The 27,758-nt window shown below is 51.1% G+C and overlaps 7 protein-coding genes across 7 annotated transcripts; 5 read left to right on the forward strand and 2 right to left on the reverse strand.

The window, feature by feature from the left end:
- Positions 1-1,696: 1,696 nt before the first annotated feature.
- Positions 1,697-2,675, forward strand: BZA05DRAFT_436755 (uncharacterized protein; the record flags this gene model as incomplete). Its single annotated transcript, XM_051486424.1, has 4 exons — positions 1,697-1,790; positions 1,872-1,897; positions 1,970-2,252; positions 2,299-2,675. The coding sequence occupies 4 exons, from the start codon at positions 1,697-1,699 to the stop codon at positions 2,673-2,675; spliced, it is 780 nt and encodes a 259-aa protein (XP_051339008.1).
- Positions 2,676-4,887: 2,212 nt separating this feature from the next.
- BZA05DRAFT_445633 (uncharacterized protein) lies at positions 4,888-5,780 on the forward strand (the record flags this gene model as incomplete). The annotated part of the gene is made up of 5 exons (XM_051487013.1): positions 4,888-4,910; positions 4,967-5,295; positions 5,361-5,485; positions 5,564-5,627; positions 5,689-5,780. The coding sequence occupies 5 exons, from the start codon at positions 4,888-4,890 to the stop codon at positions 5,778-5,780; spliced, it is 633 nt and encodes a 210-aa protein (XP_051339009.1).
- A 1,872-nt stretch (positions 5,781-7,652) lies between these two features.
- On the reverse strand, positions 7,653-8,966 carry BZA05DRAFT_419309 (uncharacterized protein; the record flags this gene model as incomplete). Its single annotated transcript, XM_051485581.1, has 3 exons — positions 7,653-8,003; positions 8,062-8,521; positions 8,575-8,966. 3 exons carry the CDS (start codon positions 8,964-8,966, stop codon positions 7,653-7,655), a joined length of 1,203 nt encoding a protein of 400 aa, XP_051339010.1.
- A 7,722-nt stretch (positions 8,967-16,688) lies between these two features.
- On the forward strand, positions 16,689-17,657 carry BZA05DRAFT_338359 (uncharacterized protein; the record flags this gene model as incomplete). The annotated part of the gene is made up of 1 exon (XM_051480888.1): positions 16,689-17,657. One exon carries the CDS (start codon positions 16,689-16,691, stop codon positions 17,655-17,657), a length of 969 nt encoding a protein of 322 aa, XP_051339011.1.
- A 1,990-nt stretch (positions 17,658-19,647) lies between these two features.
- On the reverse strand, positions 19,648-20,336 carry BZA05DRAFT_445638 (uncharacterized protein; the record flags this gene model as incomplete). The annotated part of the gene is made up of 2 exons (XM_051487014.1): positions 19,648-19,886; positions 19,955-20,336. 2 exons carry the CDS (start codon positions 20,334-20,336, stop codon positions 19,648-19,650), a joined length of 621 nt encoding a protein of 206 aa, XP_051339012.1.
- A 3,325-nt stretch (positions 20,337-23,661) lies between these two features.
- Positions 23,662-24,756, forward strand: BZA05DRAFT_445639 (uncharacterized protein; the record flags this gene model as incomplete). Its single annotated transcript, XM_051487015.1, has 2 exons — positions 23,662-23,852; positions 23,910-24,756. The coding sequence occupies 2 exons, from the start codon at positions 23,662-23,664 to the stop codon at positions 24,754-24,756; spliced, it is 1,038 nt and encodes a 345-aa protein (XP_051339013.1).
- Positions 24,757-26,078: 1,322 nt separating this feature from the next.
- BZA05DRAFT_445640 (uncharacterized protein) lies at positions 26,079-26,725 on the forward strand (the record flags this gene model as incomplete). Its single annotated transcript, XM_051487016.1, has 2 exons — positions 26,079-26,590; positions 26,647-26,725. 2 exons carry the CDS (start codon positions 26,079-26,081, stop codon positions 26,723-26,725), a joined length of 591 nt encoding a protein of 196 aa, XP_051339014.1.
- Between the last annotated feature and the right edge of the window lie 1,033 nt (positions 26,726-27,758).

Here is a 27,758-nt window from a genome sequence, read left to right on the forward strand (position 1 = left end):
CTGGATTCGCTCCCAAGGCCCCACCACTGGATGCCCTCCGAAGGCCTCTGTAGTGGATTCGCTCCCAGGCGTCTCGACTGGATTCTCTCCCAAGGCCTCTCTGTTGGATTCACTTCCATGGCCTCTCTACCTCTGTACTTGATTCGCTCCCAAGGCCCCACCACTGGATGCCCTCCGACGGCCTCTGTAGTGGCTTCTCTCCCAAAGCCTCTCTGCTGGATTCGCTCCCAAGGCCTCACCACTGAATTCGTTTCAAGTCCTCACCCGCCAATTCAGTGCCAGGGCATCTCTGCTGGATTCGCTGCCATGACCTGTTTACTAGATTTCCTCCATGGCCTGTCTACCTCTCCACTGGATTCGCTGCCAGGGCTCTGTACTGGATTCGCTCCCAAGTCCTCTCTGCCTCTCCACAGATTCGTTCCCAAACGCTCTCTGCTGGACTCGCTGCCAGGGCCCTCTACTGGATTTGCTGTTATGTCTTCCCTTATCACTGGATTCGCTGCCAGAGCCTCCCTTTCTACTCAATTCACTGGTATGGCCTATCTACTGGATTCGCCTAGGAACCCCCTCCCGCGTTCATGCATTCGATACTATTGCCGTGGACTCAGTACTCTCTCACTGCCTTGGACTGAGTATTGCATTCGTCTAAGGAACGACCACCGCTCATAGACGGACCACTGGATTCGCCCAAGGAAGTTCCACTTACTGCTGTGGAGACGGCAGTTGATATATTTGGTTCGGATCGCTCTGTTTTTCTCCCGCGTGCCTAGATCGTGGTAAAATATTTGAGTAGACAGATGATATTGTATTTGATACAGAATAAGAACCTATCGTCGCTAACGAAGATCTCTAGAGTTTTTAGACTGATAGGCGACTAAACTTTGACAAACGCGTAGCCAGGTGAGGTGTTCTCCGGGTTGATCAGCACTCGCCACTACAAACCATCTGGTGGGTCTGACCTCATATGTGCGTACTCTCTGAACGGAGGCTAAAAATGATATATAAGGCCACTGGCATCTTCGCTCTGTACTCTTTACTCCACCTCAAACCACCTTCGGTCCTCCCCACATCCACACACTCATAACCCCACACATCCACACAACGACACTTCGAGCTCGCGATATCCACGCATCGATCCTGTCGACGCTTAAGCGAGCTGCCAAATCGCAGGCGGTGGAGAAGATTCAGACGGCTGCCCCCAAACGACGTCCCCGGCATCCACTTCACCCTCATTCCACACCTCACCCTCATTGACAACCTCACCCCGGTTCGCCACCTCGTCATTGTTCCCCGCCCCCCCCCCCTCGTTCCCAACCGGCTCTCTCGGCTGTTGTAGCGGGCAAGAGACGCCCTTCCCAACGCACAAGGTCGCTCCGAAAATGATCGCCAAACGAACGAGTACTACTACTGGGGCAACCTCGGTGAAGCATCTCCGCGAACGGCATTGCCATCGAGAAACACCTTTTATCTCTGCAAGTGTTGAGATAATCCGGGTTGGTACCGAATGAGATTTATTGTGTTCCTTTATTTCGCTAACATAACCGGTCTTTAGATTGTCGCCAAGCTGTGGCCGGAAGCCTACCTACGAACAGGCTTGAACGTTGACTTCGATCCCGATAAACTAGGGAACTTGGCATATGTATAGTGATCTCCTGTCCCGGGATGCGTTGAGAGAATTATTCTACTTGCTAAGACCATGTCGTACGCGGCGGTACAGATCAAGAGTGGCTATTACAGAATGCCGTCGAGCTGGATCTCAACTGCGCGAAACAACATTGCGGATTCGTATGGTTTGAACGGCCATACAAGTGCTGTCTAGCGTCTGGAGGTTATCAATGAATTGCTTCGTGATGCTGCAGTCATATACACAGATGGTGACTGCGGGATGCCGCTTGAGGTACGTGCTCCAAGCCTGTGTCGTTACCGGTGTATCCGTCATTGCCTTTAGATTGTCTAAGACGTCTTGTAGCGGCGAGTAACCCCGTTTTTTGCGAGTCAAATTCTGCGTTTCATCCATCTCCACTTCTTCAACAAGTCCCGTATTCATAATGCGGGACATCACGACTGGTTAATTGAGAAGCAAACTCCCTCGTCGATCGTGTACGTGGTGACAGCCCTGCACCACGCATTACAGGAGTGGCGGAAGTCCGGGGGAGATCCGCCCCCATCGAGGCCATCGGCGAAGACTGGCAAGGTTACCAAGAATAGTTCAGCAGGGTGGTGTTATTTTTTCAGTCTGAAAAATGATGGCCGTAAGTATGCTTTCATATTCCAAGAGCATCGCTAACGTTCTTGTAGTCATATACAGTAATGCCATGTGTTCCTGGAACTCTCTCGATCATCAGATGCAGGAAAGGGCTGTCATGACGATACGCAACGCGCTGAAGATCGAGATCAGGTCTGCTACCGATGAGGATGATCGGGTACCAGTGGCGCACACGACCTCTACTCGCGAGTTCGACCCTGCTCTAATGGAAGCATTCCTTGCTGAACCTATTCCTGCCGATCCGGATTTAGGACCATTGGTGATGCTAAATGCCAGGAAAGACATTCCGGAGGAGAGGGACATCCGGGAGCAGCAGGAGGAGGAGGAGGAGGAGGAGGAAGGGGTGGTGGGGTGGGGGGGATTCGGCGAGGAGTACTATTCTGCTTGGTCTTCACCCTATGGAGAATGATGAAAACAAGGGTTTTGAAAAAGAAGGAGAAGACGATGAGCTAAGCTCAAAGCTTTCGGAGGAGGATTCCGCATGATAGCAATTACAGTATTTATCTATATGTGCAATATTACGTGCAGGTGCTAGATATTGCGAGCAGAGTATGGGTTGTATGTCTTTATTCCGGAATCCGCATTGCGACACGGGTAGCAAATCTCAGACCCGGACAGCTATCAATCTAGTCACCGTGCCTATTCAGTCAGAGTCCTCCGTTGTGCGCAGTGCATGGCTAGCTGCGATTACTCAGGGACTGCCATTAATCCATGTATGGTGCCAATCCAGTCAGAGGGTTACGCTTTGTGCAGCACCTAGCTAGGTGTCGCCTGACATGGCGAGCTGCGGTCTGGCATGGAGAGCGGTGGTCCACGACGGACACCTGCAGTCAGATGGTATTGTGCCTATCCAATCAGATTTTCGCGCCATGTGCAGTTCACACAGTAGAAACCTCTCCCCGCGCCCATCAGAGTTTTTTTTTTTTCCGGATGCAGCCCGAAGTGGATTCCCGCATCTGCCAAGCAATCTATGCAGTAGTCCCACACTTGCCAGCCAAAACTTACTCGAAGCCAGTCTCGTATGTACCGCGTCCCCGGGTAGTCAACATCCCCCACTGCGTAGATAGATCGGCAGCCCAGCCCGTTATCGTCCCGACACACTGACACCTTCATCGTTCAACACCTTCGATCGGGTACGCTATTCCGTCTTCCGGCAAGCATTTACAGCTTTGCTGATTATCCCTTCACACCCGGCTTTTTTGGTTCGCTCAAAAAACCGTGATCTGGAGCGGTGGCGACGGAACCAGAACTAAGGGTTACAATTCCACTGCCGTGTGCGGAACCTGCATATTTCGTTGAAGAATTGCGTGAATTTATATAGAAGCGGAAAACATGTGGCAAAGAGAGTATCCCTATTCGAGACACCAAATGACTTACATCGCTGATCACTCTTTTTGATGCCGATACAGGCTGTGCCCTCGGCGATGAACAACGCCAGAAGCTCGTGCAGGACCTCACACCTTCCATCTTGATGGACGTTTCGTTGCAAATCGCCTCGGTTGTCTCGCATCCACGTCGCTCAACTTTGATCGAACTTCAGCAGAGACGTGTCCGTCAAGCGGTTGGTCAATTTAGTAGAAGATGCCTTGGTGGAATCGCTCTTCTCATCACGGGGACAAGGGAGCTATAGTGGCTGATACGAGCATCGTGATAGCTGTTGAAAGTGATCGTAAAGCTGACAGGTGCACAGGTGGATGGAAGGATACTACAAGAGCGCTGTCTAGAAAACGGGTGGAAGAGTCGATTATGAAAGGAGGAAGGAGTTACGATGATGTTGTTTCCAAAGGATTCGGTGGGACTCTGACCGGCCAGTCTAGTTGATCGACTCCACAATTTGACAACTTGCCAGTCGACGGCAGTCGGCGACAGCAAGCTGTCCGACGGACACTGATCCGAGTTGGACCATCGGGTGAAATCCAAATATATACAGTCTTTCGGGCTGGAGAAATAAGGACGAATACCGCACAGGGCACGGAAGGGACTCGGACACTAAAAAATTCGTTGGCAGCGGCCGGAGAAAGATGTTTCACCCGGATTCCTCAAGCCCAGTCGAATTATTTATCTAGACCTGTACAGCGGTCCTCCACTGTCGGACGTTGACCGATCCGTCGGGAACCTCGACGGGCCTGATGGAGACGTTTTTTTAACCGTCCTTTCCAGGCTCGGATCGAATGATGGAGAACAATGGGCCCCTCTATGAGCTGTCGTCGGTGGCCCGCTGCTCCCTTCAACAACCAGTATTACATCGGGTTCGCTCCTTCACTCAACACTTGTGGGCAAGGTTCTCGTCACATTTCCAAAACGCGCTGTCACCCACCAGTCCTGGAAACTAGTGATTATGAGTCGGCCAATACTCAGCATGCCAATACACCATTGACATTCAGTCTGTCGTCGCAAGAAATCCATCAACACACCTACCCTTCTATACCTCAATACCCTTCTCCACTCCTCTCTGATTTCCTTCACACTTTGCAACCGACTCACATCCGCGAGGAAAATTCCAACCCAAACAAAAACTCAGAACCCACAATCCTCATACAACTCCAACTCTCGTCTCTTCTTCTTTCCTTCTCCTTCGTCCCACAAAGATATCTAATCGGGCTTTTTCTTCGTCCTAAACAATGAGTAGCTCAAGCGAACGCATGTAAGTTTTTCCGACCCAGTCACTTGCAGCTCTTCGTTTCGGTAATCGCCCTGTAGGTCTGACAACGGTGAGGACTGGAAGGTCGGCACCATCACGGAGGAGGCCTCAGAGATCGACAATATGCTCCCGAGGAACACGGCGACTTGCGGCACCAAGCTTGTCATGACCGTCAAGGGTGCCGTCACCACTATTTTCTGGTCGGTCATGAGAGTCACCCTTCGGTCAAGCATCGAGGAGCCGGCCATATTTTTTTCCATAGACGTCGTGGGAGAGGGCGGATTACTCAAGCAACACTCGATACCAGATAACTGGGACCATGCAAGGTTTCGGTTGGAGATGTTCTTGAGCCCGCCCAACCACGCAGTGGCGACTATGAGTATTACAGGTACCTGTCCTTGCCGGATGATCCACCCGCGACAGTTTCAGAACCGGTATCTGTGCAGACCACAGGCCGGCAAAGGCTGACGTCTGTCATCTGGCAGCATGGGGACCCTGGCAAGGTCGGGCGCGAACGTCACTGGGTGTGCAACTACTGTGTCGACGAGCGCCGTCGCTACAATAGCAACAGCGGCTCCGTACGTCACCATCTGAGGAGTGCCCATGACATAGCTCTCTAGGATGATGTCCGTCGTCACACCTTGATTTTGATTCAGAACTTCGTTGGGCGGTGGGGAAGCTCGGTGACCGTGGCGAAAGAAGATGCGGAAAACTGGAAAGGTAAGATTCTGCGGAGCGTGGGTGATATTAGGAGACATTACAAACACTAATAGCAAGATAGAGTCAATTTTACATCTGGGAACGTTCAAGCAAGGCGGAGAGATAATGCCGTACTATAGCCAATGGGAACTTGAAACCAAGGAGCAGAAATAATACCAGAGAAAATGAGTCGATGAGCAACAGGACTATTACAGAGATTTTTTGGCCGGAACTAGCGTCGAAAAGTTGAAACGGACGGTCCGGTTGCAAAAGGGCAACCACCGTATACGAACTTACTACAGCGAGCGTGATAGACACGATTACTACAGCGGCGAATACATATGGGAATCGGAAGAAATGAGATAACATAAGTATGGGCGAAGCAGGCAGCGTCCAAACCCGACACCCGAGGAGTGGAAAGGTTACGGCACACCCATAACTACGGAAGGCGGAAATTACCTCTGCCGGCATGCGTTGCACACCGCAAAACACGGATACGAGACGACAAATGCAAAGAAGCTATACAATGGTCACTGGTCAGCAGCGCGCGTCACACATAGGAGGTTCAAGCTACCGGGGAGTATGAGGACAGTCGAATGAAGATCACGGAGACCCCCGAAGATGTTGGCCGTCCGACACTACCAGCTGAAGCCTGAATTCAGGAGATTCCCTCACAACGAACCATCTGAATTGGACTAGGCAGCGAGACGACAATCAGTGCCGGTGGTGGAACAAGTCCAAGCAGACAACGGAGCACCTGTTGTAGAACTACAAAAGTTGGCGAACTCAAGATATAGCGCAGGGGAGAAGATCTGCAAGGAGACTGCAAAGAAGAAGAGGTGGAAAGAGAGGAGACGTGAAACTGGACGGAGGAATTGATTAGTGAACGCAGCATTGATCTGGGTTTTTGAAAAAGAGTGATGAGCTTGTCACGCGTGCTGTCTTTTGCTCCGTTTTCATTTTGTCATCCTAACTTTAATCTTTCCTTCTGTCTGTCTTTCTCTGTCTCCATAGGCTTGACGAAACGCATAAGCCGCGCCACGCCCGGTAGGAGGTTATCATCCGAAGCCGATGATGTCGAAGGACGATCATGCGAGCAGAGACGTTTTATAAAAGCGAGGGAGCCCCGGAATCAATCGAACTGCATCCATGGACGAGCGTCTTACGGAATCTTGGAGATGCGAGTAGACCAACCATACGGCTACTAAAGTCTACTAGGGACTGTAGTACGGACGGATGGTTGACAACCCTGATGGTAAAAACCAATTTCGATGATTTCTGGTGTGCTCCCGTAGAGTTGATCGTATATGGTCAAAAATCTCACATGAATCATCACCCTTGCTCCACCCAGCAGCCATGTCCTTCTCAAACGGGCCGTTAAAAGCTACAAACTTGGGGGCAGACATAACAGCCAGTGCGGTTGTGGGCCCGCAGGATAGCTGATGATGAGCGGCCAAAGATCACCAACTGGATAAGCGGTGATATTTCAAACGTCAAGTTTGGGAGAAGCAGTATTCCTGCGAACCTATGGCATTGAAACGGTGTCTGTACAAAAGGAAACGTTCGAAGACGGACGAATGAAACCAGAGACCATGAAAGTAATACAGACAATGAAAGCAGAGACATGATGAAAGTGGAGGCCATGAATGTGGAGGCCATGAAAGCAGAGACATGAAGGTAGAGACTAAGCAAGTTGTACAGAGAATGAAAGCAGAAACGTGATTCAAGTGGAGGCCATGAACGTAGAGGCCGCGAAATTAGAGTTCATGAAAGCAGAGACCATGAAAGACAAAAGAAACACACGTCGAGAAAAGAAAAAAACTTTGCCTCGAACAAAACTGAAAGTGAAAAATCGCCATTCCAGTGCGTATCATCTGGTGCATCCAGAAATCCCCTAACATGAGCACAAAAACCATGAAAGCCAAGCTCGTCACCATGGCCCCCCACTAGTTCTCTGTCGGTTGAAAAAGGTACTGCGTGATTTCCGTCAGTAGTCCGCAGTCGAACGTTGGGTGGAAGTCTGTACCCACGCCGGCCACAGAATGATCACTCATCCTGATGAGGACGAAGACGCCTGAAAGGGTTCAGGCTTCTCTTCGGCTCCTCCAATGACTTCTCGTACTCTGCCGTCATCTTGCGCATCAGCTTCTGATAACCGTGGCGCTCAGCAGCAGCACGTCGAGCGATGCCACCTTCCATTCGAGCCTGATGGTCGTTGGTCCAGGTTCCAGTGCGGCCAAGCATCGCAGCAGATGGCGGAGCGTCCGCTGGGGGTGGCCTGTGAATACCCTTAAACCCGGCGGTGGCGATAGAGGAGGAGGTCCGGATGGGAAAAGCAGTGGGGCTACGGTGAAGCTCGGATTGCTTAGACGGGGGAGGAAAGAAGCTGTAAGAGTCCTAATGTTTATTAGACGACGGTTCAAAGGAGTGGCACTACCAAATGTGCTAATCCTACCTTCTTGTGTGCCCCGAGGGGATCATTCGCCTGGGCAGCTTCGTTTGCATTGGCGTGATCAATCCTGCCAGCCATGATATTGCTAACCTCGTGAGCGTTCCTCACACCCAGCGCGACTCTGGTCTTCGTAGTCTCAACTCGGTTGCCTGCAAACAAGGGGCCAGCAGAACTGTTTTTAGAGCTGTTCGCATGCATTGCTTTCGGCTCTTCCGCAAGGGCCATATTGTTATTCGGAAGGATTGCTGCCCCGTCGAGATTAGAACCGTTGGGCGCGGTAGCGACGACCTCTGAAGCGTTGACCTGATCATTGTCTGATGCCACGACACCTTTCGGACGGAATTGTTTATTCATCTGCTCCTTCGATAGCTTAGGAGTCGGCGAGAGGGGAACGATTTCATAGTCGTGAACTCCTGATGCAGGGACTGCAGTGGAACCACGCTTAGAGGGCTTGCCGATGTACCTGCTCCAATCTTAGCTGTCGTGTGGGAAGTTGGGATGATGAGGGTGTATTACTTTTTGTCAACTGTAAGGTGGTCATCAATCTCGTCCAAAACGGCAGCGGCGTGAGTTAGCGAGGTGATCTGTTTGAGGGCTGGCATCTTGGTTCCCTGGGGGTGGACATCATGGGTGACGATAGTGGAGCTTCCTACGGTTTGTGGAGGAGGTGTGGCTGCCAGAGTGGCCATGAAGTCCTCAAAAGACAGGTTGCTCTCCTCAAAGACCTCGCCAATGTCGACACGAAGGGGCTGAGGAGCCGGGGTGCGCTCGAAGTCGGCGAGAGCGGCTGCGAAGGCATCGTCGAGGAGGGCGTCGTTGGAAATGCTCTCCTCCTTGCGTTTCGAGAGAATACTAACGCATTTCTTCAAAAGAAGCTTCTTGAAGTTGGAGATAGAGGAGGATGTCATTGTAAACGAGGGGAATTGCTGAATGAGCGAAGCTGCTACTGGAGGAGCGGCGTTTGCGGGTGTTCGTGGGGGGTGGAGTGTAGAGTGGGAAAATGTACGGTGGTCAAGTGAAGGTGAGGTTGAGAAACAGTGGTAGGTGGATGGTCGGTAGATGGTTGGTGGGAGGTTTGTTGTACCTCTTTGCTCTGTTCCGGTGGAAAACAAAGATTCACGTGATTCCGGGTGGACCTACTCCGAGGATCGAAATTAATGTGAATGTGATTCCGGCAAAAGTCTAAAGCGTTCATAGTTATGGTAAAGGGTCTAGAATGCATGAGTCTATTTAGACGCTCGAAAGCCACCACCACGCAAGCCCCCATCAGGGCGGCATTCAAACACCCGTCAACGTGAGTCAAATCAGCCATTCCGTATGTAGCTGCATGGAGCTCTTCCATTCATGATCCCGTTGCCCAGAGAGCTTGCGCTGTCACCTATTCAGCAAACAAAGATGGAAGATAGCTACCAAACAGCCAGTCGTACTAGCAATCATCCACCTCTGAAATAGAGTATGGAGGACAGCGCAAAGCAGAAAAAGCAACCGGCGATGACGGATCTAAGTGAGGCAGTGGTGATAAAGGATGCGATTTTAGTAGTTTGACGATGGAATTATTCCCTATACTCCTGCTTGAACCGCGGGGTATGACGTGTAAATTCTTCTCAAATTATGACAACGGAACCTAAATGATGTCGAGAGAAAGAATGTAAGACGGAGTCAAAGCGGACTCGTTCGAAAAGCTAAATTACTGCGGTGACGGTGGAACGGTAGCTAAGGAATGACAATTCCCAGTTGTCGTGCCCCCATATGCGGAGCAATGGAGGCTCAGGATGACGGACAGGTTAGCCGGAATCTAGAGACCCACTGTAGCGCCGCGATACAGGTCCTCGGAGATCGATTTGATCGCAGTTAGGACAAGCTTCCGTTGCCGCTGGTGCACCGTCAGATTGTTGGGAGTTTCCAAGTTTTTGTTCGTGCTGCTGCCAAGAAACGTGCGTCACTCGTAATTTTTGATCGAGACGGCGACCCGGACATCAGGATTGTGACCACGGTCGGCCGAATAGTCTTCGCCGATTCACCCAATCGACCTCTCCGGTCCTTCCACAAAGAATGTAAAGAAAACCCGCAAACGTGTTATCATTTCTTTCAGACCATTGCTGACTAAGCTAGACATCAATCATGGCCATCCTCAGCCGCATCTTGGTGATGACAGTGCGCACTTACCCCAAGGTGCATCCGGTCAAAGTCAGCAAGTTAATCCGTCGGGTGCCGGGTGTGTTTCCATCTTCTGCTGCCGCATTTCCGCCAGACTCTCGCTAACGTGTGTGCAGGTGTGTTGGGATGCGACCACGTCGATAAAATGATTATGGATGCCCAGAACCACCATCAAGTGTTTCGCGTCATCATAAGAGATACGGTCGACCCGGAATGGATGTCTGATGTTGTCGGCGGACTCGTGGCAAAGCGCCAGTGGGAACTCATTCATACCGTGGTCGCCGACTGGTAGGCGATGAATGGAAGGTGCTTTGGTCGGCCGGGTGAGAATTCAGGGGCTTCGCCTGGGTGATCGGATTGATTTCTGCTCTCATCTTGACTCATTTAGTATGAAACTGGCATTTGAACTCTCTCGTCCTCAATTGCTGTGCAAGTGAAGGTGCTTCGTTTTTCTTGTAGATTTTGGCGGGAAGCCTGGAGAAGATGCAGCAGTCAATTGATACCGTACCTGTATCATTGCAAGTTTGATCTGGGGAAGTTAAAATTACTATCTCCGACTCCACTGCAAAAACGTAATCTCCGGACAACGACGGTGGCAGGGGACCTGCGGACTTAGATTGAGACACATGCCGTGATACTGGCATTCCACGCTTGATTACTATTGTAAGGCCACTACAAGGCTGGCAGCCGACTACAGCCATTCGCCGTCTAATTAGATACCAGGCTCACAATATGTAACCGCTCGAACAAGAATAACAAGCTTCTGTGCGGCTTTACGCTGGTTTTGACCCAAGCAATGAGGAATCATGAGCCATGAGCTGATCCTTCGCTGCAACTGCAGCCAGCGCATCAGGAGGTAACGCGTCAATACAAGAGTCAGAGTGTACGTTATCTGGCATGCTGGTAGCCTACACAGGGGTTCTTGGGTGGTTTCCACTTTCACAACGCCGGTCATACATGATTTGGCACTCGTACAGCACCGGGTGGAATGTAAATATTTGAAGCACATAAATGATGTAATCCTCTCCAGATACTTCGGGTATGATAAAGCGATAATAGCAGGAATATGCTGAGACAATCTGATATAACGGAAGGTGAGCGGCCTGCGGTAGCTCATCTCTCGGCTGGCGGAAAGTACCTCAGTTACTCACTCAAATCTCACGAGTGATAAATTCCGGGAATGTGGAAGACACAATTTGAAAACCATAGGGCAGCTAGCTTCTCAAACGGGGGAGGGCCACTATTCTCTCAGCGAAACAGGGCGTCTGCCCTTTCAAACGGGGCCCCACAAATCGATTTGTTGGTGTGTGCGGCACCGTCGCCCTTCTATCCCGCTCGCCTTTAAAACACACCAACTTTCCATCGTTTCCCTTCTTCCCTCCTCTCTCACCTTTCTTCTTTAACCTCCTTCCATCCTTAACCTTCTTCCATCCACACCCACTTTCACTTCCTCATTTCAGTCCTTAAAAACCACCACCACAACCGGGTCGACTAAGAAGATCAATCGCAGCCTCACAGCTTGCACCCCAAGCAACTTAATCTGCCTTCACCGGTGGGTATCATTTGTTTCGTCACACGATCCACCATCCTCACCCATATCGCGCGCAACTTCATTCGCTCAACTCTCGTCGCATCTTGGCTTTCTCCCAGCCAATAACTACATCCGGTGGCAATATCTCCAGGCAAAGTCACTCAGTGTGAGTAGTCAAGCTTCGACCCGTTGTATTGATGTAAGTACCTCTAATAGCTCATGGAAATTGCCCGAATAAATGCTGAATGCTGCACTGTAGCAACAATTATCAGCATCGATTGTCAATCACAGAAGCGACTACCAAGTAGCCGAAATAAATCACACCGTTCAGACAGAAGAGAGATTACAAAGCAAAGTGAGTTCACCTACCCATCCGCTTAGTGTTGTCGGATACTAAAATCTCGCAAAGGATGGTGTTCGCTCACATCGCAGCGTGGTTCAAGACCTGTGCCGGTCGGCGCAAACAAAAGAGACAAGATCAGGCGATAGAGATTGGAGTGGGAGCAGACGACTTCCTCAATGACTGGAGAGATGATAGTACCTACCAAGTCATCACGATAAATACGCCAGGAATGACACCAATCGTACCCGGATCCGACTTCACTGTCCGCGGCACATACGGCAAACCGAGTAGCCCACTCCGAGTGTCTTCTATCTTTACCGGTCACGGACGCAGGGCTACGCATCAACAACACAGGTCATACATGGTGGAACAGAGCCGCGATCATCTCCGTGGTGATGATGCATGGCAAGCGCCATCCAACTGGCAGACTATAGGAGGAGCGGGAAGCGGTCAAGGCTCTAGTTCGCAACCTCCTCGGCGCCTTCAAGTTCGAATTGATTCAGACCTAGCCTTGCCACCGGTAGCAAGACTTAGCACTGCACCAACTTTCGATTCACATTCAATCCGATATCGCGCCGCGTTTATGGCCCAGAACGGACCCGAGCGAGGGGGGCCGAGTTCTCTGCCGGTGACTGCCTACCCACCGAGAAAAGAATCCTTGGCCAACTCCCAGAATGCCCTGCGGTCAGAGAGCGACGACGACCACGTTTACATGAACGACGACTACCACACTTACATCAGGTCTTCCAGGGCTCAGGATAATCGAAATTCTAGGGACCAGGAGAGACAATATGGACGTCCACAGGATGCGTCTACGCCACATGCTCCGCGGCCTCGGCCACGAGACTCGTTCGACACACTCGACACTATCGGCGAGCAAGAGCTCCAGCGGAAGATGTTCGCTGCTCTTGACCGATTAGAGCTTGAAGGTCGTGAGAGGATGGCTAATATGAGAAAGGAGGCATTGTCGAAATTGAACGGTCAGAACGCCGAGCATCAAAACACTACGGAAGGTGGACCCTCAACCGTAGGTTTCGAAACAGTTCAGGCACCGTACTTCTCTGATATTCCGAGCTTATTTCCGAGGATAACAACACCTGCCAGCTTAAAGAGCGATTTTGGTGGTGGACCTGACCCTGTCCAAGCCAGTATTGCCGCTCCACCTAACCAGACAACCCAGGCGAACCGAATAATATCACCTAGTTTTTCGTACCTAAACATTCCGAGCTTCATTCTGTTCCGGAATGATGCAAATCCTGATGCTGGAAAAACGGATGAGGACAATAATTCCAACGCTGGAAAATCGGAAGACGATGCACATTCTGACGCTGGAAAACCTGATGAGGATGTCAATTCCAACGCTGGAAAATCGGAAGAGGATGGAAAATCTAACGCTGGAAAATCGGACGAAGATGGCAATCGGAACGCTGGAAAATCGGATGAAGATGAAAATTCCAACGCTGGCAAATCAAATGCAGATGACAATTCTACCATTGGAATCTCGCATGAAGATGGCAATTCAAACGCTGGAAAATCGAATGGAGATGGCCAATCAACCACGTGGAACTCGGGCGAAGATGGCAATTCTACCGCTGGGAAATCATATAACGATGGCAATTCCGACTCCGGGAATTTGACTGATGTCGACAACGGCAAGCGGCTGTGGGATAGATGGTCCTGGAAGAATTTCTTACCGCCGGTTGCGACTGACGGAGAGGGAGATATTCCAGGGGATTATACCGACGAACAAGTACCGCAAGAGGGGCAAAACGACGAACTGATAGACGACGAGAGCTTGCTAGAGAGGCTCGACAATCTAAGGTTCTTAAACCCGAGCTCTGAAACGCAGTCTGCATCTTCTCAGCAGCAGAATACTTCGACTGCCAGAATGAAACCCGAATGGCCTACGCAAGAGATTATGCAAAGGTATCTGGCCGACAATGTTTCTGACCCTGCGATAGAGATGATGCGACGATATGCCACCGACGACATTTCTGACCCTACGCTGGAGATTATGGGAAGGTTTCTGACCGACGACGTTTCTGAACCCACCGAGAACGCTCCCGAGCTCCTCATGGCCACTGTCTATCGGCCAGACGAAGACTGGATGGAGAACACCCATGTCGGAATAGTTCATCTCTCGGATCGTCGTGCGGGTGGGAGATTGTCGTCAGATATCTCTGACAACCCAGCTCAACCTAAACTCAGACGTACGAGGAGTCTGTACGAGGTTTATACTGTGGGAGCACACCGTAATTCGTGGATGCAGCCACCAGCAGTCTTCACTGACGATATGATGCTGGCATCGGCGATGCGCTCTGCATCTTCCTCAGGTGAACCCTCGCCGCTCCTGCAGTCAGAGCGTGGGCATGCACATCGCCAGTTCCTTCAGGAAGTGCGCCTAAACCCTGTGGCGCAGTGTTCATCGAGACTCTCTTTAGAGGAGGAGCCAATCACCACGGAAATCTCGCAAAACCCGGCAAGTGATGTCATCCACCGTATGCTCGACTCGATTGCAGGAGAGTTGCACCGTCCGCATTCTGCTCCGCCAGTTCTCGATGTGACGAGACGGTCATTCAAATGCGGAACTACCCGAGACAGGCGACGGGTATACCCATACCTGTCAGATGCCTATCTGCGTTCCTTTGCGCTGGCACTTGTTGCCGCCAAAGCGAACGTACGGTTCTGGCTCGAGGAGTACAAGAGAATCATATGGATCATAGAGCAGCGCCGAGGGCACATAGTCTTAGCGGTTGGGGACTTCGAGGAAATGCTCGTACACCATTCGGAGCAAGCAGATCGGCTAATGCAGATCAGTCTCGACCTGGCTGACGAGCTGGATTTTCTGATGCATTATAATGTGTCATACATCCGTGCTTGGTTCAGGGATGGTCGGTACACCCTTCACGAACACTTCAACAAGCTTCAGGAGCTCGACAGCGATCTGCACAGGATCCGGGACCGTGTGGAGACGGAGCAATATCGAATCCTGCGCGGTTTAATGCTCGATGGCGTCGAGTTCAGCTTCGAGTCAGACAGGACGAGGCTGCTAGAGGCTCAGATACATGCCGATGATCGTCGTAGGGTCCGAAGCGAACCTGAGGCAGCCAGCCAGTGTCGGGAGGATGCGAATTCTACTCAGGCCGAAAACTTGGACACTGCGGCCGACACGTCAGACGAGAAGGAAGTCGCGCCCGCTTCCAGCTACTGGTTCGGCCACCACAACAGGATTGAAGAACTTGAATAGACGTACCTATTCCGGGCCTAATGGTTTACGGTGATGGTTGATCTAAAAATGGGAATTTTACCATTATTTGGGCTCCTTTTGATGTCTGCGCGAGATTTGTTTGATGCTCTACTGGGGATGCTCGATGAGTTCATTCCGTTTGTGGGATGATTTATGTGTGGCTTCTGTTTGTTTCTTCGAGGTGGATTTCCGCAGGGTGTCTTTTTTTTTCACGCGGGGACGCCATCGTTCAAATTTCGTAGTATTTACTAGGGAAATAGAATGAGAAGCCGTTTTTTGCCGTGAAAGTTCTTTGACTACTTATGTATAGAGGATTTAGATCAGTCAATGATACGTGATGACTCGCCCTTCCGTAAAACGACTGAATATCAGTTACTTCGGGGCAGAGATAATGTTTGGAATTATGAAACGGGCGGCCGGACAGAGGAGTGAACAAAGAAGCGGAGAGACTGGCGAAAGAGTGAATGCGTGGGCATATAAAACCGGAGGCAGGTGGATTCCGTAATGCTCTGGATTAACGATAGTTTAGAGTCGCGAAAACGTGAACTGTTACTGTCAGGCGGTAGGGCGAGGGAGCTGAGGTTTCTGTATCCAGCCCTTTATCCGCAGGTTGCGCAGGTTCCAATAAGTACTGCACCCAGAAAAGAAATCCCGGCAGCAAACCGTTAGGACGTACCAACTTCAAAATCCATCACGACAGGGCCGTAGGTGAAGCTTCCGGGTAGGTGCCCCTGCACACCACCAACCTACATGTGTAACTGTGTAGATTTTCGGAGAGCGCTGTGCTCGTCAGTCATCTTACACTTCGCTTCGCGCATTGCGTGCCTACGGTTACTATCTATTGTTGGCCGTGTTTGTTTCCAACGTCTGCCTTCCGTCATCCGCACTGTCAATCTTCTCGCGAGCAGTTAAGTCGGAATGAGCTGATCAGTCAGCAGCTGCGTATTTCGAGGTTACCAATATGACGCAAATGACTGCACTTGAGCTGCGAGCTTGGGGTATTGCTTGAGGCCTTCTAAATAGGCGAGTCCGGAGTCTATGAACGCCCGGACCGCGGATTGGACGGGCACCCAAAATCCCAGGGTTTTTTGGCCGGATAATGTTTTTTGATTACATGTGAGGTCTGTAGGACCCGCTTCTTACGGTACCATATATGTGTGTAACTTTCATCGGTAAAACGTTGCAGGGTACACCTCAATTAAAGCACGGCAATGTTTCTTGGCTCCGAATTCTGGTAATTCTTGGACTTAGCTGTTTACATGCATACTACTCCCATCACCCAGCACACCACTCAACGCTCCACCAGACACTCCCTCCCCCACATTCACCCGCATCCTCACATCGTTAAAGTTATGTCCATTCCCGTCATATCCCTCACGGGACGCCGCGACGTTGTCGTCGCCTCCCTCCGCGATGCGTGCCTTCGCTACGGCTTCGCTCAACTTACCGACTCCTCGATCACTCCCGCACTCACGTCTGACGTTTTCACGGTGGCCAAACGCTTCTTCTCCCTCCCCCTCGCGACGAAGAACGCCCTGTCCAAGCTCTCCCACTACAGCGCCGGCTACGACTCGTACAAGAAGTACACCCTCGAGATCGGCGGCGTCTACCCGGACCTTAACGAGGGCTTCGTGATCGGCAAGCTCAACAGCGAGGGGAGTTGCTGGCCCGACACGGATCAGCATCCGGAGCTAGCGGACTTCCGCAGTACCTGCGAGGCATTCCAGGAGGCACTGCACGGTGTCGTCAAGGAGGTGGCGGAGATCATCGCCGAAGGACTGGGACTGCCCAGCGGCCACTTCGACGAGTTTTTTGTCGACGAAAACGGCAACGCGAGGTTGACGCACTACATCTGTCCCGACGACGCCGAAGACGACGAGGGAAGTCTTGGATGCGGCGAGCATACGGACTGGGGCTTGCTCACACTGCTGGTGCAGGATGAGGTGGGTGGATTGCAGGTTCAGGATGTGCAGACGGGTGAGTGGCTGGATGTCACGCCGATGCCAGGCGCGCTGGTGTTCAATGCGGGTGATATGCTGGCTAGGTTTACCAATGGCGTGTATGTTTCTGCGAAACATAGGGTTATCCGTCTGCCGAAGGGGGTGGAACGCTACTCGATCCCGTTTTTCTCCGTCGGGGCGGACTACTATTTTGTTGATGTGCTCCCGTTAGGAAGTGACTGGGTGGAGTGGGTGCGGGAGAAGAAGGGGGATCCACCTACGGAGGACAGACTATTCCAGCCAATCTTAGCAGGCGAGTATCTTGCGTTGAAGTTCCATGAGGTGAGGGATGCGAAAGCTGAGGGTGAAGTGGGTGCTTGAACTCCGATTCGAATTGTAGACGAGAACCGTGTACTTATTCAACATAGTATTAGATTTTTCAATCAACTGTACAACCAAGCCACACTTGCAAGCTTTCTATCATGCTGCAATGCCGCTGCCGACCAGACCACTTGTTCCATGGGCTTTTTATCGTAGGACATGGCGACAGCTCTGCTGTTGTAAATGGGGATGTATCTGTCGTAATCTTATAAGTCGCAGTACTAGTAAGTCGAAATGCAATGCAAATAAAACACCGAAAGAAGCTACTGCAAACCGAGAAACGTTGCTGCAGTGACGTGACAGCAGAGTCAGGGAGCTCTTGGCAAACAGCCCGCGTCAATAATCGACCCTGAGTTGGTGATTTCCGGACGCCTCTGGTACTTTCAGTAGGGGTTGTTTGATGTCAATCAGTTCAGGATTTTGCCGCCACGGAATGTCGGCGACTTCTATCGATTACCACTTTCAGAGATTTTGGGGTCCAACAGTGAACTTTGTAGATAGTCGATTACAATCCTACAGAACTCTGGGGTCAAACCATATGGCTGGCCAATTAGGCCTCCGCCGAATCCTACATAGCACCACCGCAACTCCATCCACCCATCGCAATCCATCGCAATTCATCCCGTTGATCATCACGTGTTGGTTCCACGGTTTGTCAGTCGTATGTTTGTGAACTGCATGTCACTCGTTTGTCCAAAGATCAGTTATGTTTTACTGCAAATAGAGCGTGGCTGGGTGCTATGTGTCTTGCCGGTATAAAAAGACTCTCTTGTTCCTACGTGGCTTGTCTCTTTGTGATATTATCATTGTCTTAATATGTTTCATTACGTCAATACTCACTGTATTTCTAACATATCCTTCAAGGTGCTACAAAAGTGGACACTCCTACATCCTTTCCTTCAACCCAGCCATCGGCTTTAAGATGAATGTCCTCGTGCATAGCAGAATCGAAGCCTCGTTCACTGTCATGTTGAGAAGAAACATTCCACCGATGCTACAACTGTAGACAGGAGTGACGGTCTCATCGCCGGACGGATCAGCCTCTGTTAAAGAAAAATCAAAGCTGGGCGACGTATTCGGGAGAATATCGAGGCGATCTAAATCATGATATCAACCCAAGATGGAAGGTACAAGGTTCACCACGATGATCTGTGGCAGTTCATCGCGGAGAAGTCAGCGGGTATCAGCATCAAAAATGCCGAAGACCAACCTGTCCTTCGATGTCTCGAAGTCGGATACTGCCATTGATACCTGATTGCCGTTGCAGATCTACTCACCGCATTCCCAAACGATATCTAGCCTCCGTACACAGCTGTGGAACATGGAATCCTTGGTGTCAGCGAAGCCCCTATAGTTCCGCATCAAAGCCAGGTCTGATGGGGAGTTCAAGCCGTATTGGCTGCCGGAAGATCAAAATTCTTCAGTACTACCACACTCCAAGCTGGCGATTTTAACGGACACAAGAAAACGGTCATCACTGATTTCTAACGTTTTGCATTCAATTTACCGATCCATGCCGTCGAGTGCGGTCAGTCCCAGCCCAACACCTGCGCACACTGGCCTCCCCAGACCAGTCGAAGCCACAAAACGAACTATTTTACATATCGCACTCCTGTACGACTAATGCTGAGATATGGAATGGGTGGACTCTCGGCGACACTGATAACTACGCTAAGTAATACGTGAGATCCTGTCAAAAACTCTATACTAAAATGGCGAGCAAAGCGGTTGATAGTACTGGCATAGTGGTAAGGAAAAGAGGGAAATCAATACATTATTATGAAATGGAAAAGCAATTAGAACATCGAGAAGCAGTCGATGGAGAGACAGTAGTTTTGCGCAAGATGAAAAACCCTTGAGGCTTGTTTTGTGTTCCGGATAGTCTTCTTCGCCATCTCAAGCATCTTCGACAGCAGATCGCGCCGGTGTCGGTGGGTCTATTCTCGGACCGATTAGTCATCCTGGTAGGCTGCCAAATCTCATTAAGCAGTTACCTTCCCAGGTTATCCTCCTGGACCTTGCTCTTGGCGCCGTGCTGGAATTTTGGCCCAGGAAATCCGGCCCCAAATGGCCTTCTCGCACCCGTGGAGGCGGTAATGCCAGCCGCGGCAGATGTGAAATGAGCGACGGTGGAGGCCGACGCCTTTTGCTCATTCTGCGCATCTTCAGTTCTCGTATCGATCGGTCTATGGGTGCTAATACCTAAAGCAGTCATACGACGAGGCTGCGCTGCGAAACCGTCGTCAGTATATTGAACTACGAAAGAATTAACTACTTTGACTGGATAGTATTCTTACCTTTCCTCCCCTCGGGAATCCAATTCCCCGTCTTGGTCACTGCTTTGTCGGATGTTCCGGCGCTCGAGGCCAATAGATCGCACACCGCGTAGTTGTGGTCCGGAAGTTTCTCCGTCGCGCCATCCCCGTACCACATAGGGTTCCCTCCTCGAATTCGTTGCCGACAGCTCTGGTTGATCTTGATAAACTGTGGAACTTCGTCAGCTGGGGGCGATCTGCTTTCGGCGCGGAGATGACTGCGCGGTAGCAGCCGTCCCGCTGACGGAGTAACTCCCCACTCGATGGACCTCTCCACCGTTGGTTCTGAAGGTGGCGAGCTTTCGTCAGCCGGCGTTCTTGGTAGCAACAACACGGTCAAGTCGCTGGATGCTGGAGGAGGCATGGCTTCCTAGTAGGGCGTGTAAGGTGTGATCTTAAGTTGACAGGAAGACGGGACGCGGATAAAGAAGTGGTGATGAGGTGAAAGTTCATTGTAAAGTAGGGAAAGGTGGAGAAGGAAGGGAAGTGTTGCGTAAGTAGGGAAAGGATGAGATCCCTTGTACGCATTAAATGGACTAACGTGTTGACAATTGTGTGGGAGAGTGAGAAAGTTACCGCAATACCACAGCACACAATATGTCGAACCACGTACCAACGGTTTATCCACACGTCAGTAAGTACGCCAAGGCTTGGCAGACCAAGTAGCGGCGAGGTAGTCCCAGACGGCCAGCCCCGCTGCAAAAAGACCTTCTCGCGATAAAAGCCTCTATTTTTGCGTTTATTCGTTTGTTGATTTCCTCAACGTGGTAATTTTCACCGCCTGCACAAATCGGCTACAAATACGAGCGCGATTGCACGTTGTTGGCTGCGAACCCCCGTTCTCCTGGTCGACTGCTGCCGATCATTAGGGCTAGCTCGGCATCATGGTGCTACACCGACTCGGATCAAGTACTTATCAAACATTCTTCCATCCTCTCCGCCGACTTCCTTCAATAGACCCACAACCTGCGGCACCCAAAACCGACAGGCGCATACCTCTTACCGCTCCCCAAATTGTTTCCACCCATCCCGGCGAGGTCAGCAACTCGTCAGACCCTTCACTACACCGACCATCAGCGGCAGCCAAGACCGACAGGCGCATACCAAATGGCGATGAGTTCGTTGTGGCTCAACCTTCCGATGGGAGTTCCCGACCGGAGGCCTTTTCCACGCCGTGTCGTCACGCAGTATCCCCTCATATTCGACGACAGCTTCTCTCATACGACCAGCAAGCAGCTCCGTGCGTTTGCGAAAGAGCGTGGAATCACTCTCACGAGGACCCTTACGCGACGGGACCAGATCCAGCTGAGGATCTGGTCCTCGAATCGAACTTGACAGCATCGGAATCTACACAGGTTTCATACGCCCCCCACCATGAGCCTGATTGAGTGCAAGAGAAAGCCTGAAAATCATGTTCTGCTGGTGAAACCGTCTTCAGTTTGCGCATTTCTCCAGACCGTCTTCTTTGTGGCGTTTACTGTATCCTGCAACGCACAACATTACACTCTCGTACGATCAGGTTGCCTACACTCAAGCAACCATGTAGGCGTCAAATTGTTGTGTAAATCGGTTCGATTGTCAGTATTTTGCTTTAAACACTGTAGCTATGCTAATGAAACTATAGATCCACTTCAAAAAGGTTTCTCCACTTTCCCTACGACCGGGAAGCGACTTTTCACTAGCAATGTATTACGGGTCTTCCTGGTGGCCAACTGTTTTCTGATCTTGTCTAAGCGTCGTTACCCTTTACTGTTTGAGTGTTTCCCCTGAGACCGGCGGAGGTTGCGGCATAGTGTTTTCGGAGGATTGGGGAAAATTGTTTCTTAGCGGATAATAAAGGTCCCCCTGTTGTGCCAACAATACTTGTAGTTCACATATCAGGGCCCTTGTATGCTCAGGTTTTAATGAATTGACGCAAAAGCTTTCAATCTCAAAAGTTCTTCTCATCACACCAGAGTGCAACCATCGATTTCCGTACCGAGCCTGACGCTGCGTAATGTGCTTCGACAGCCGTGCCGTGGGCACTGCGACGATAGTCCATCATCTTCCGATAGGATTTGTGACCGGTTATTGGTAGCCAGAAACCACAGCAGAGCCCTCGTAGTTGCTTGCGCAAAATCCACCTATAGGCCTGTGCGCACGCAATACCAGGTGAGTGAGCGGTGCCATCAAGGTCTGCACTGGCGCCGCTGGAATTTCCCCACCCGAGGGGTCAATACCGTCTGTCGGCCTTGCGCCAGATGCTCACCAATAACGTTTCACAGTCTTCCAGAAACGCAGTAATCAGAACCTTGCGATATCTGTTGAATATCTGCAGCGATCTTGTAGTTTTGGGTTGAAGCACACTAGAATCGGATTGATATTCGTGCAATTCTTAAATGCCGATCCAGGCCGCCGTGTCTCTCTTGGCAAATGATTATATGGACCATATCGCTGGGGCGAGAGGGGTCAGAAGATCCAATCCTCCGATGGAGTAGCTTCACAGGTGTAGGGACTTGACGACTTTGGTAGCTAGGCCGCTTCTATGGAGGAATTGAGATTATGTTCGAGGAATCGCGTGGGCGAAAGTGGCAGATGGCTGGTTGGATCGTATGAAAAGCTCCCCACTTATCTCAGATGGATAGAACAGTTCGACCCCTTCTTCTACAGCCCATCGGGGGATCTGATTTTTGAAGGCCGGAAAGGTCAGAAATTGCTGCCCGACAGTGCCAGAGGCAGAGTTTTTTGCGAGCAGTGTGTGGGCCACCACCTCTCGAGGCCAGAGGAGAGATGTGTGGAAGAAAGCAAACAACGTGATAGTAAGCCGATTGCAGGCTTGCTCGTCTCTCTGGATGATGGCGGTTGTGATGATGGGACGATTAAAAAACAAAAATTTAAAAATGCGAAAGAAGCAGAAGAAAATGAAAATGAGGAAAACTTGAAGAGGGGAAGAGCAGAAGCCGACTACTAGGACAGCAAGCATCACTGCCCGCCCCTTGGCCACTGATGGAGGCTACCAACGCTGGTTTACTTTCCACCGAAGTCTCTCTCCAACCGCCGGCAGCTGTCGTTTAACTCTGACAAAATATCCTAGTGGCCGCCATAATGGAGTGAGGGAGAACTATCACGGTGGGGAGGCATTTTGCAGCTGGACACCTGCGTAATTGGAATGGCACTCGCTAAAATTATTATCTTTAACGCTGTGGCTCGTCGCGCGCAGCCACATCATGCGGAATATCGTAGATAACGGGGGAAAAATATAGTCATTCTAGCAATCAAGGGTTAAAAATTGTACGAGATTCTTACATTAAACCGCACGCTTAACATCCTGAGGGCATCTTTTAACCAGGAAAAAATTGTCCAAGAGTGTGTTGGTGCCGCAGGTAATGATGGGAAATCGACAAACAAGGCGTATGGCGAAAAAACTTGCAATAAATGACTGTGATGGTGAACAAATAGCACACCCGCAACACCACTAGGCCACGCCGCACGATTCATCGTGCAAACAACTGACTACAGCTAGCCGCCCGCTACCCGTATAAATACCTTCCTGCCCCCCCTCCCCCCCCCCCATCCCCCCTTGGAGCTTCTTCAAGCCACCAATAACTCATAGCGACTCCGATAACCCACAACAGCAATCTTTACCACCAGTTCATCTTCTCCTGTCCGCCTTCCGTTAGCACCACCTACACCCACGAGCACCGCAGACAATGTCAGCAAGCCTATGGTACGCGTACAATCTGGTACCCCCAGTGACGTTGCCGGGTCAGCCATCCCTCGCACAGCAGCTCTACGACTACGTCCTGGCCAATCATCTGGACGTCCCCTGGGTCCATCACTTCATCGATGGGCAGGGTACGGCGGTGCAGGCAGCATACCGGGCGATGCTCGACGACGTGAGGTACGTACAGACAAGTAAATGTTGTTCGAACTGAGCAAAGCTAATTCACATCTATAGCAACCACTTCAACTTCCCCGTCCGATTCTCGACGGTTGGAGTGGAGGCGCACCGCAGGATCGTCAACATCCTGATCCGGGAGGCTCGGGATCTGCAGAGGTCGTTTCCCTTATCCTTCGCAGGGGCAATCCGTTACCGGGATCTGGTTCTTGTCCATGTGAATAACGGAGTTCAATATGTAACGAGGACCGGAAACTTCCAGGCTAGGCGGCAAAATCGGCAACCCCTTCCACCATCACAAGGAATCCAAGCGATTCCACCATCACAACCGGCGCCACAGGGGCCTCAAGCGTCATCCTTCTTACCAGCATCACAGGGACTGAACGCATTATCATCACCAGCAGCCACGCAAGGCCTCCACGGGATTGTATCACCACAAGCGTTCCAGGGGATTCAAGGGCAATCCGGACTATCAGCGCCGCAGGGCGGGCAAGCACTAGTATCCCGGGATCTGCGCCCGGACAGAGGCAATCGAGACCGCCGCACGCGAAGCCTCTCACCCTTACGCGTTGATCCATTCAGGGTTGTTGTGGCTGGTCACAGTGCCGAAGGAGGTCGTGCGAGATACCGAGCGCGTGAGGAAGTATCGGCTAGTGTGAACGACGTCATGGGAAGCGACGAGGCCATCAATGTCGACGAATCGCCGTTTGATGACGAAAACGTCGATCGCGTGATCGAATGCGTAATGAGGTTGATGAATACGCAGGAAGCGCCGGCCAATGAACCCACCGAGGATGAGTCCGACATCGAAGATGCAGATCTCTCAGAGTTCCTCCGGCTTCTACATGATTCGGAAAACACTGGTCAAACGGAAGACCACCCACATGGAGGCGACTCGGAACAGTAGTAACCTGTGGCGAGGTTAAACGATTCTAGACAGACCGTTTTGGGCAGGGGCGAATTTCTAGGTACGCAGTCTGAGCATTCACTAATTTTTCATGGTGAACAACCACTGATCTAAATACAGTTTTTTTCTTTGCGATTCTAGAAGAGGAGGACCACAAGCAGACATGTGTGTCGGCTGAGAGCGTGGGGGCAGCATTCAGGGGACGAAATCTCACCAATAGCTAGTCTTCTTCCTTTGGAATGAAAATACGACGATCGTGGAACTAAAAAAAATGCGTGCTTTTGGCTGCAGTGAAATCATTGATGTTCGACACATGGTTGTCAGAGATCTTACTAGATGCTTGCTGCGGTTTCTGGTAATTGGCCGACTGCGGATTTTGAGACTTCTGACGGCGCGCTTGTGAATCTCCAGAGAGGTTCTTATCAGGTTACTCAGTTGGGGGTGCTGCGGTTCTCATAGCCGACAGACGCGGGAGCTAAAGCTAAGCGATCACGCCGAAAAGCCTGCAGAAACGATACTCAAATAGGGTGAAGTAGAAAATCCTAGCAAGGGACTCGGAGAGGGGTCTATTTAGATCTGGAATGGATGGTTTTGCATTCCCTCCCATGTGCATACTGGGAAAGGCCTCCCTCCGAATGGTAGGAATGGAAGGCATTCCATTGCAGCGAAAAGATCATCCCAAGAAATACGGGCATTTAGAATCTTGGTGAGAGAAAAGGAGCTTAATCGCGCTCCTACTTCCTTCACTCCCTCTAGGAGGCCACATTCCTCCGACCCACTGGCGTGACGATTTGCTACCCCCGCCATCCCATCCCGGTGGCTTCTTGACTTCACAGAATTGGGCTTCATTCCTTGTGTCAAGGGCATCTGACGTCGCTTCTTGCACTAAGTACGGGGACCAGCGGCATTTTACGCCACCCCAGCCGATTGCAAAATTCTATCGACTAAAACGACCGTGCTCATATGTAGTCCACGAGTTGATCCCGAACAGGGTCCTATCGGAATGTCCCGATGTCAGTGGGTGACCTATGGATATCGGACGAATCCTGGAGTACTGCGCGAGGATATCATAGGTATGGAGTGCATTCCACATACCTGTAGGCATACATTCCGTACCCCCTTCCACTATTCTTGGAAGAAAAAATAACGCGATATGAACTCTCTCGGAGACAAAGAAAAATGTATATATGGCGGCAAATCACTGGTTCTACTCAAGTTCATCACCGACCGACCACCGACCGACCGCCGACATCCCATCTACTTCCAGGTCTCAGCGGAAAACAATCCCTCTTCTTAGGATACCCAACAACCACACCACCACGATGAAGAGCTGGCAGTCCGCAATTATCGTCGCTCTCCTCATAGGGCTTGCCTCAGTCCTCGCAATTCCCACCTGTGCCCCCGAGCAAAGGTCCGCCTTCGCCGTCTCGAAGATTTCCAACGACGGAGACCCATCCCCACGCCGCACCGCCTTGGAGAAGCTCCACGCAATTTTTATCATGCCACACCTCTTCTTTCCCAAAAGCCCCGTCTCCAAGCCGAGTTCACGCATCATTCCCCGCCAACTGCCGGCCCCCAAGCAGATCTGCGAGACCACCGAAGGATCGCCGAAGCAGATGGATGTTGCGCGGATGGCGTGGCAGCTTCAGGACGCGAAGGGTGACTGCTGCCAGATCAACGATGGGCCGTGTACCGATTTGAAGAGGGAGATCACCGGGGCCATTAGCATCTGTGGTCCCAAGGGAAACTGCGTGCCGTGTAGAGAGCTCGGTAAGAGGGCTATGAAATTGGCTGGGGATTGCCGAGATTGGAAGAAGTCGGGCGGGATCGTCAGGTATATGTTGAGCTTCGCATAGAAACGTGAGTTGCGATTGCTAACGGTGGTGGAAGGTGGGGAACGCATCTCGATATGAACATATATCGGAACCCGGATTATAAAATGCCCACCCTGTGGCCTTATCAGATGTGATCGTGGGATGGGATACAGAAAAGGAAAAAGAGAGGATATGTAGTACTTAGGCTATTAATGCTCAGAGAAGTGTGCCTTCAGTGTGGTAATATGATCTGTGTTCCACCCCATGAGGACCGAGAATCATCGTAACTCATAATGCGTCCGGTCGTATCGTGACTTGTGAGCCGGGCTTCACCAGTGCCAAAGCAATACGGTTTACAGCTGATGCCGCCCGCGAGCACTAATCGGCCATGATATCGCTCCCACTTTACTCCTCCATTTCTGACCGAATATCGCACGTGAATTCCCTAGCAGCACCCGCTCGCCATGAACTATGTTGACTCCCGGTCCATGCGCCCAGATATGACCCTCATCCGATCGGCGGAGGGGATTATTTCCTCAATGAGCCTGTTCTGGAGGATGGGTACAACGTATTCGCCGGTGATGCTGCCGCAGAGTGGCCCACTGTTGCCTGCTCGAAACACTCAGCAGTCAGCTGAAGAATTCCTGAGCAGGAGAAAGCAGGTGGGTCACAGCTGAACTAAGAAAACGACGGTAACCCTTTTTGTCGCAAGGCGACCGACAAACCGGCCGAAACGACGGATTGGAGTCGGTCGGAACCATTCATATCGTCGGGGGCGAGCGGTGTTCTTATTGGATCCGTCAGGGAAGATTTCGCATTAGTGGATTGATTTGATGGCGGAGTTGTTCCAATAAATGGGGGTGGCGCCATTTTAACGAGTGATCGTATGAACTCGGTGCGCCACAGTTGGATGGGGCTGGAGCGAGACAAGGCTACTGAAAACTCCAAAACCCAACTCGTCTCGAACCGTCCGGCGGTTCTGCCCGGAGCGTCTCCAAGTTTACACGAAATGGTTTCCGGTGGGCACGAGACATGAACTCAACGTTCCGAATTGACTTTCGAGTGGTGGAACGGCAATCACCCAGCTGTGACTGCGAGTACTCCCGTCACGCTTTCGAGAATCCACATTTCAAGGTACGGGTAGGTGGGCTCAATTAGGCATACGTCATCTTTCAAACTAAACGGAGT

Source organism: Tricharina praecox (genome assembly GCF_024521635.1).
Source record: "Tricharina praecox strain CBS 144465 chromosome Unknown BZA05scaffold_14, whole genome shotgun sequence".
Taxonomy (NCBI): domain Eukaryota; kingdom Fungi; phylum Ascomycota; class Pezizomycetes; order Pezizales; family Pyronemataceae; genus Tricharina; species Tricharina praecox.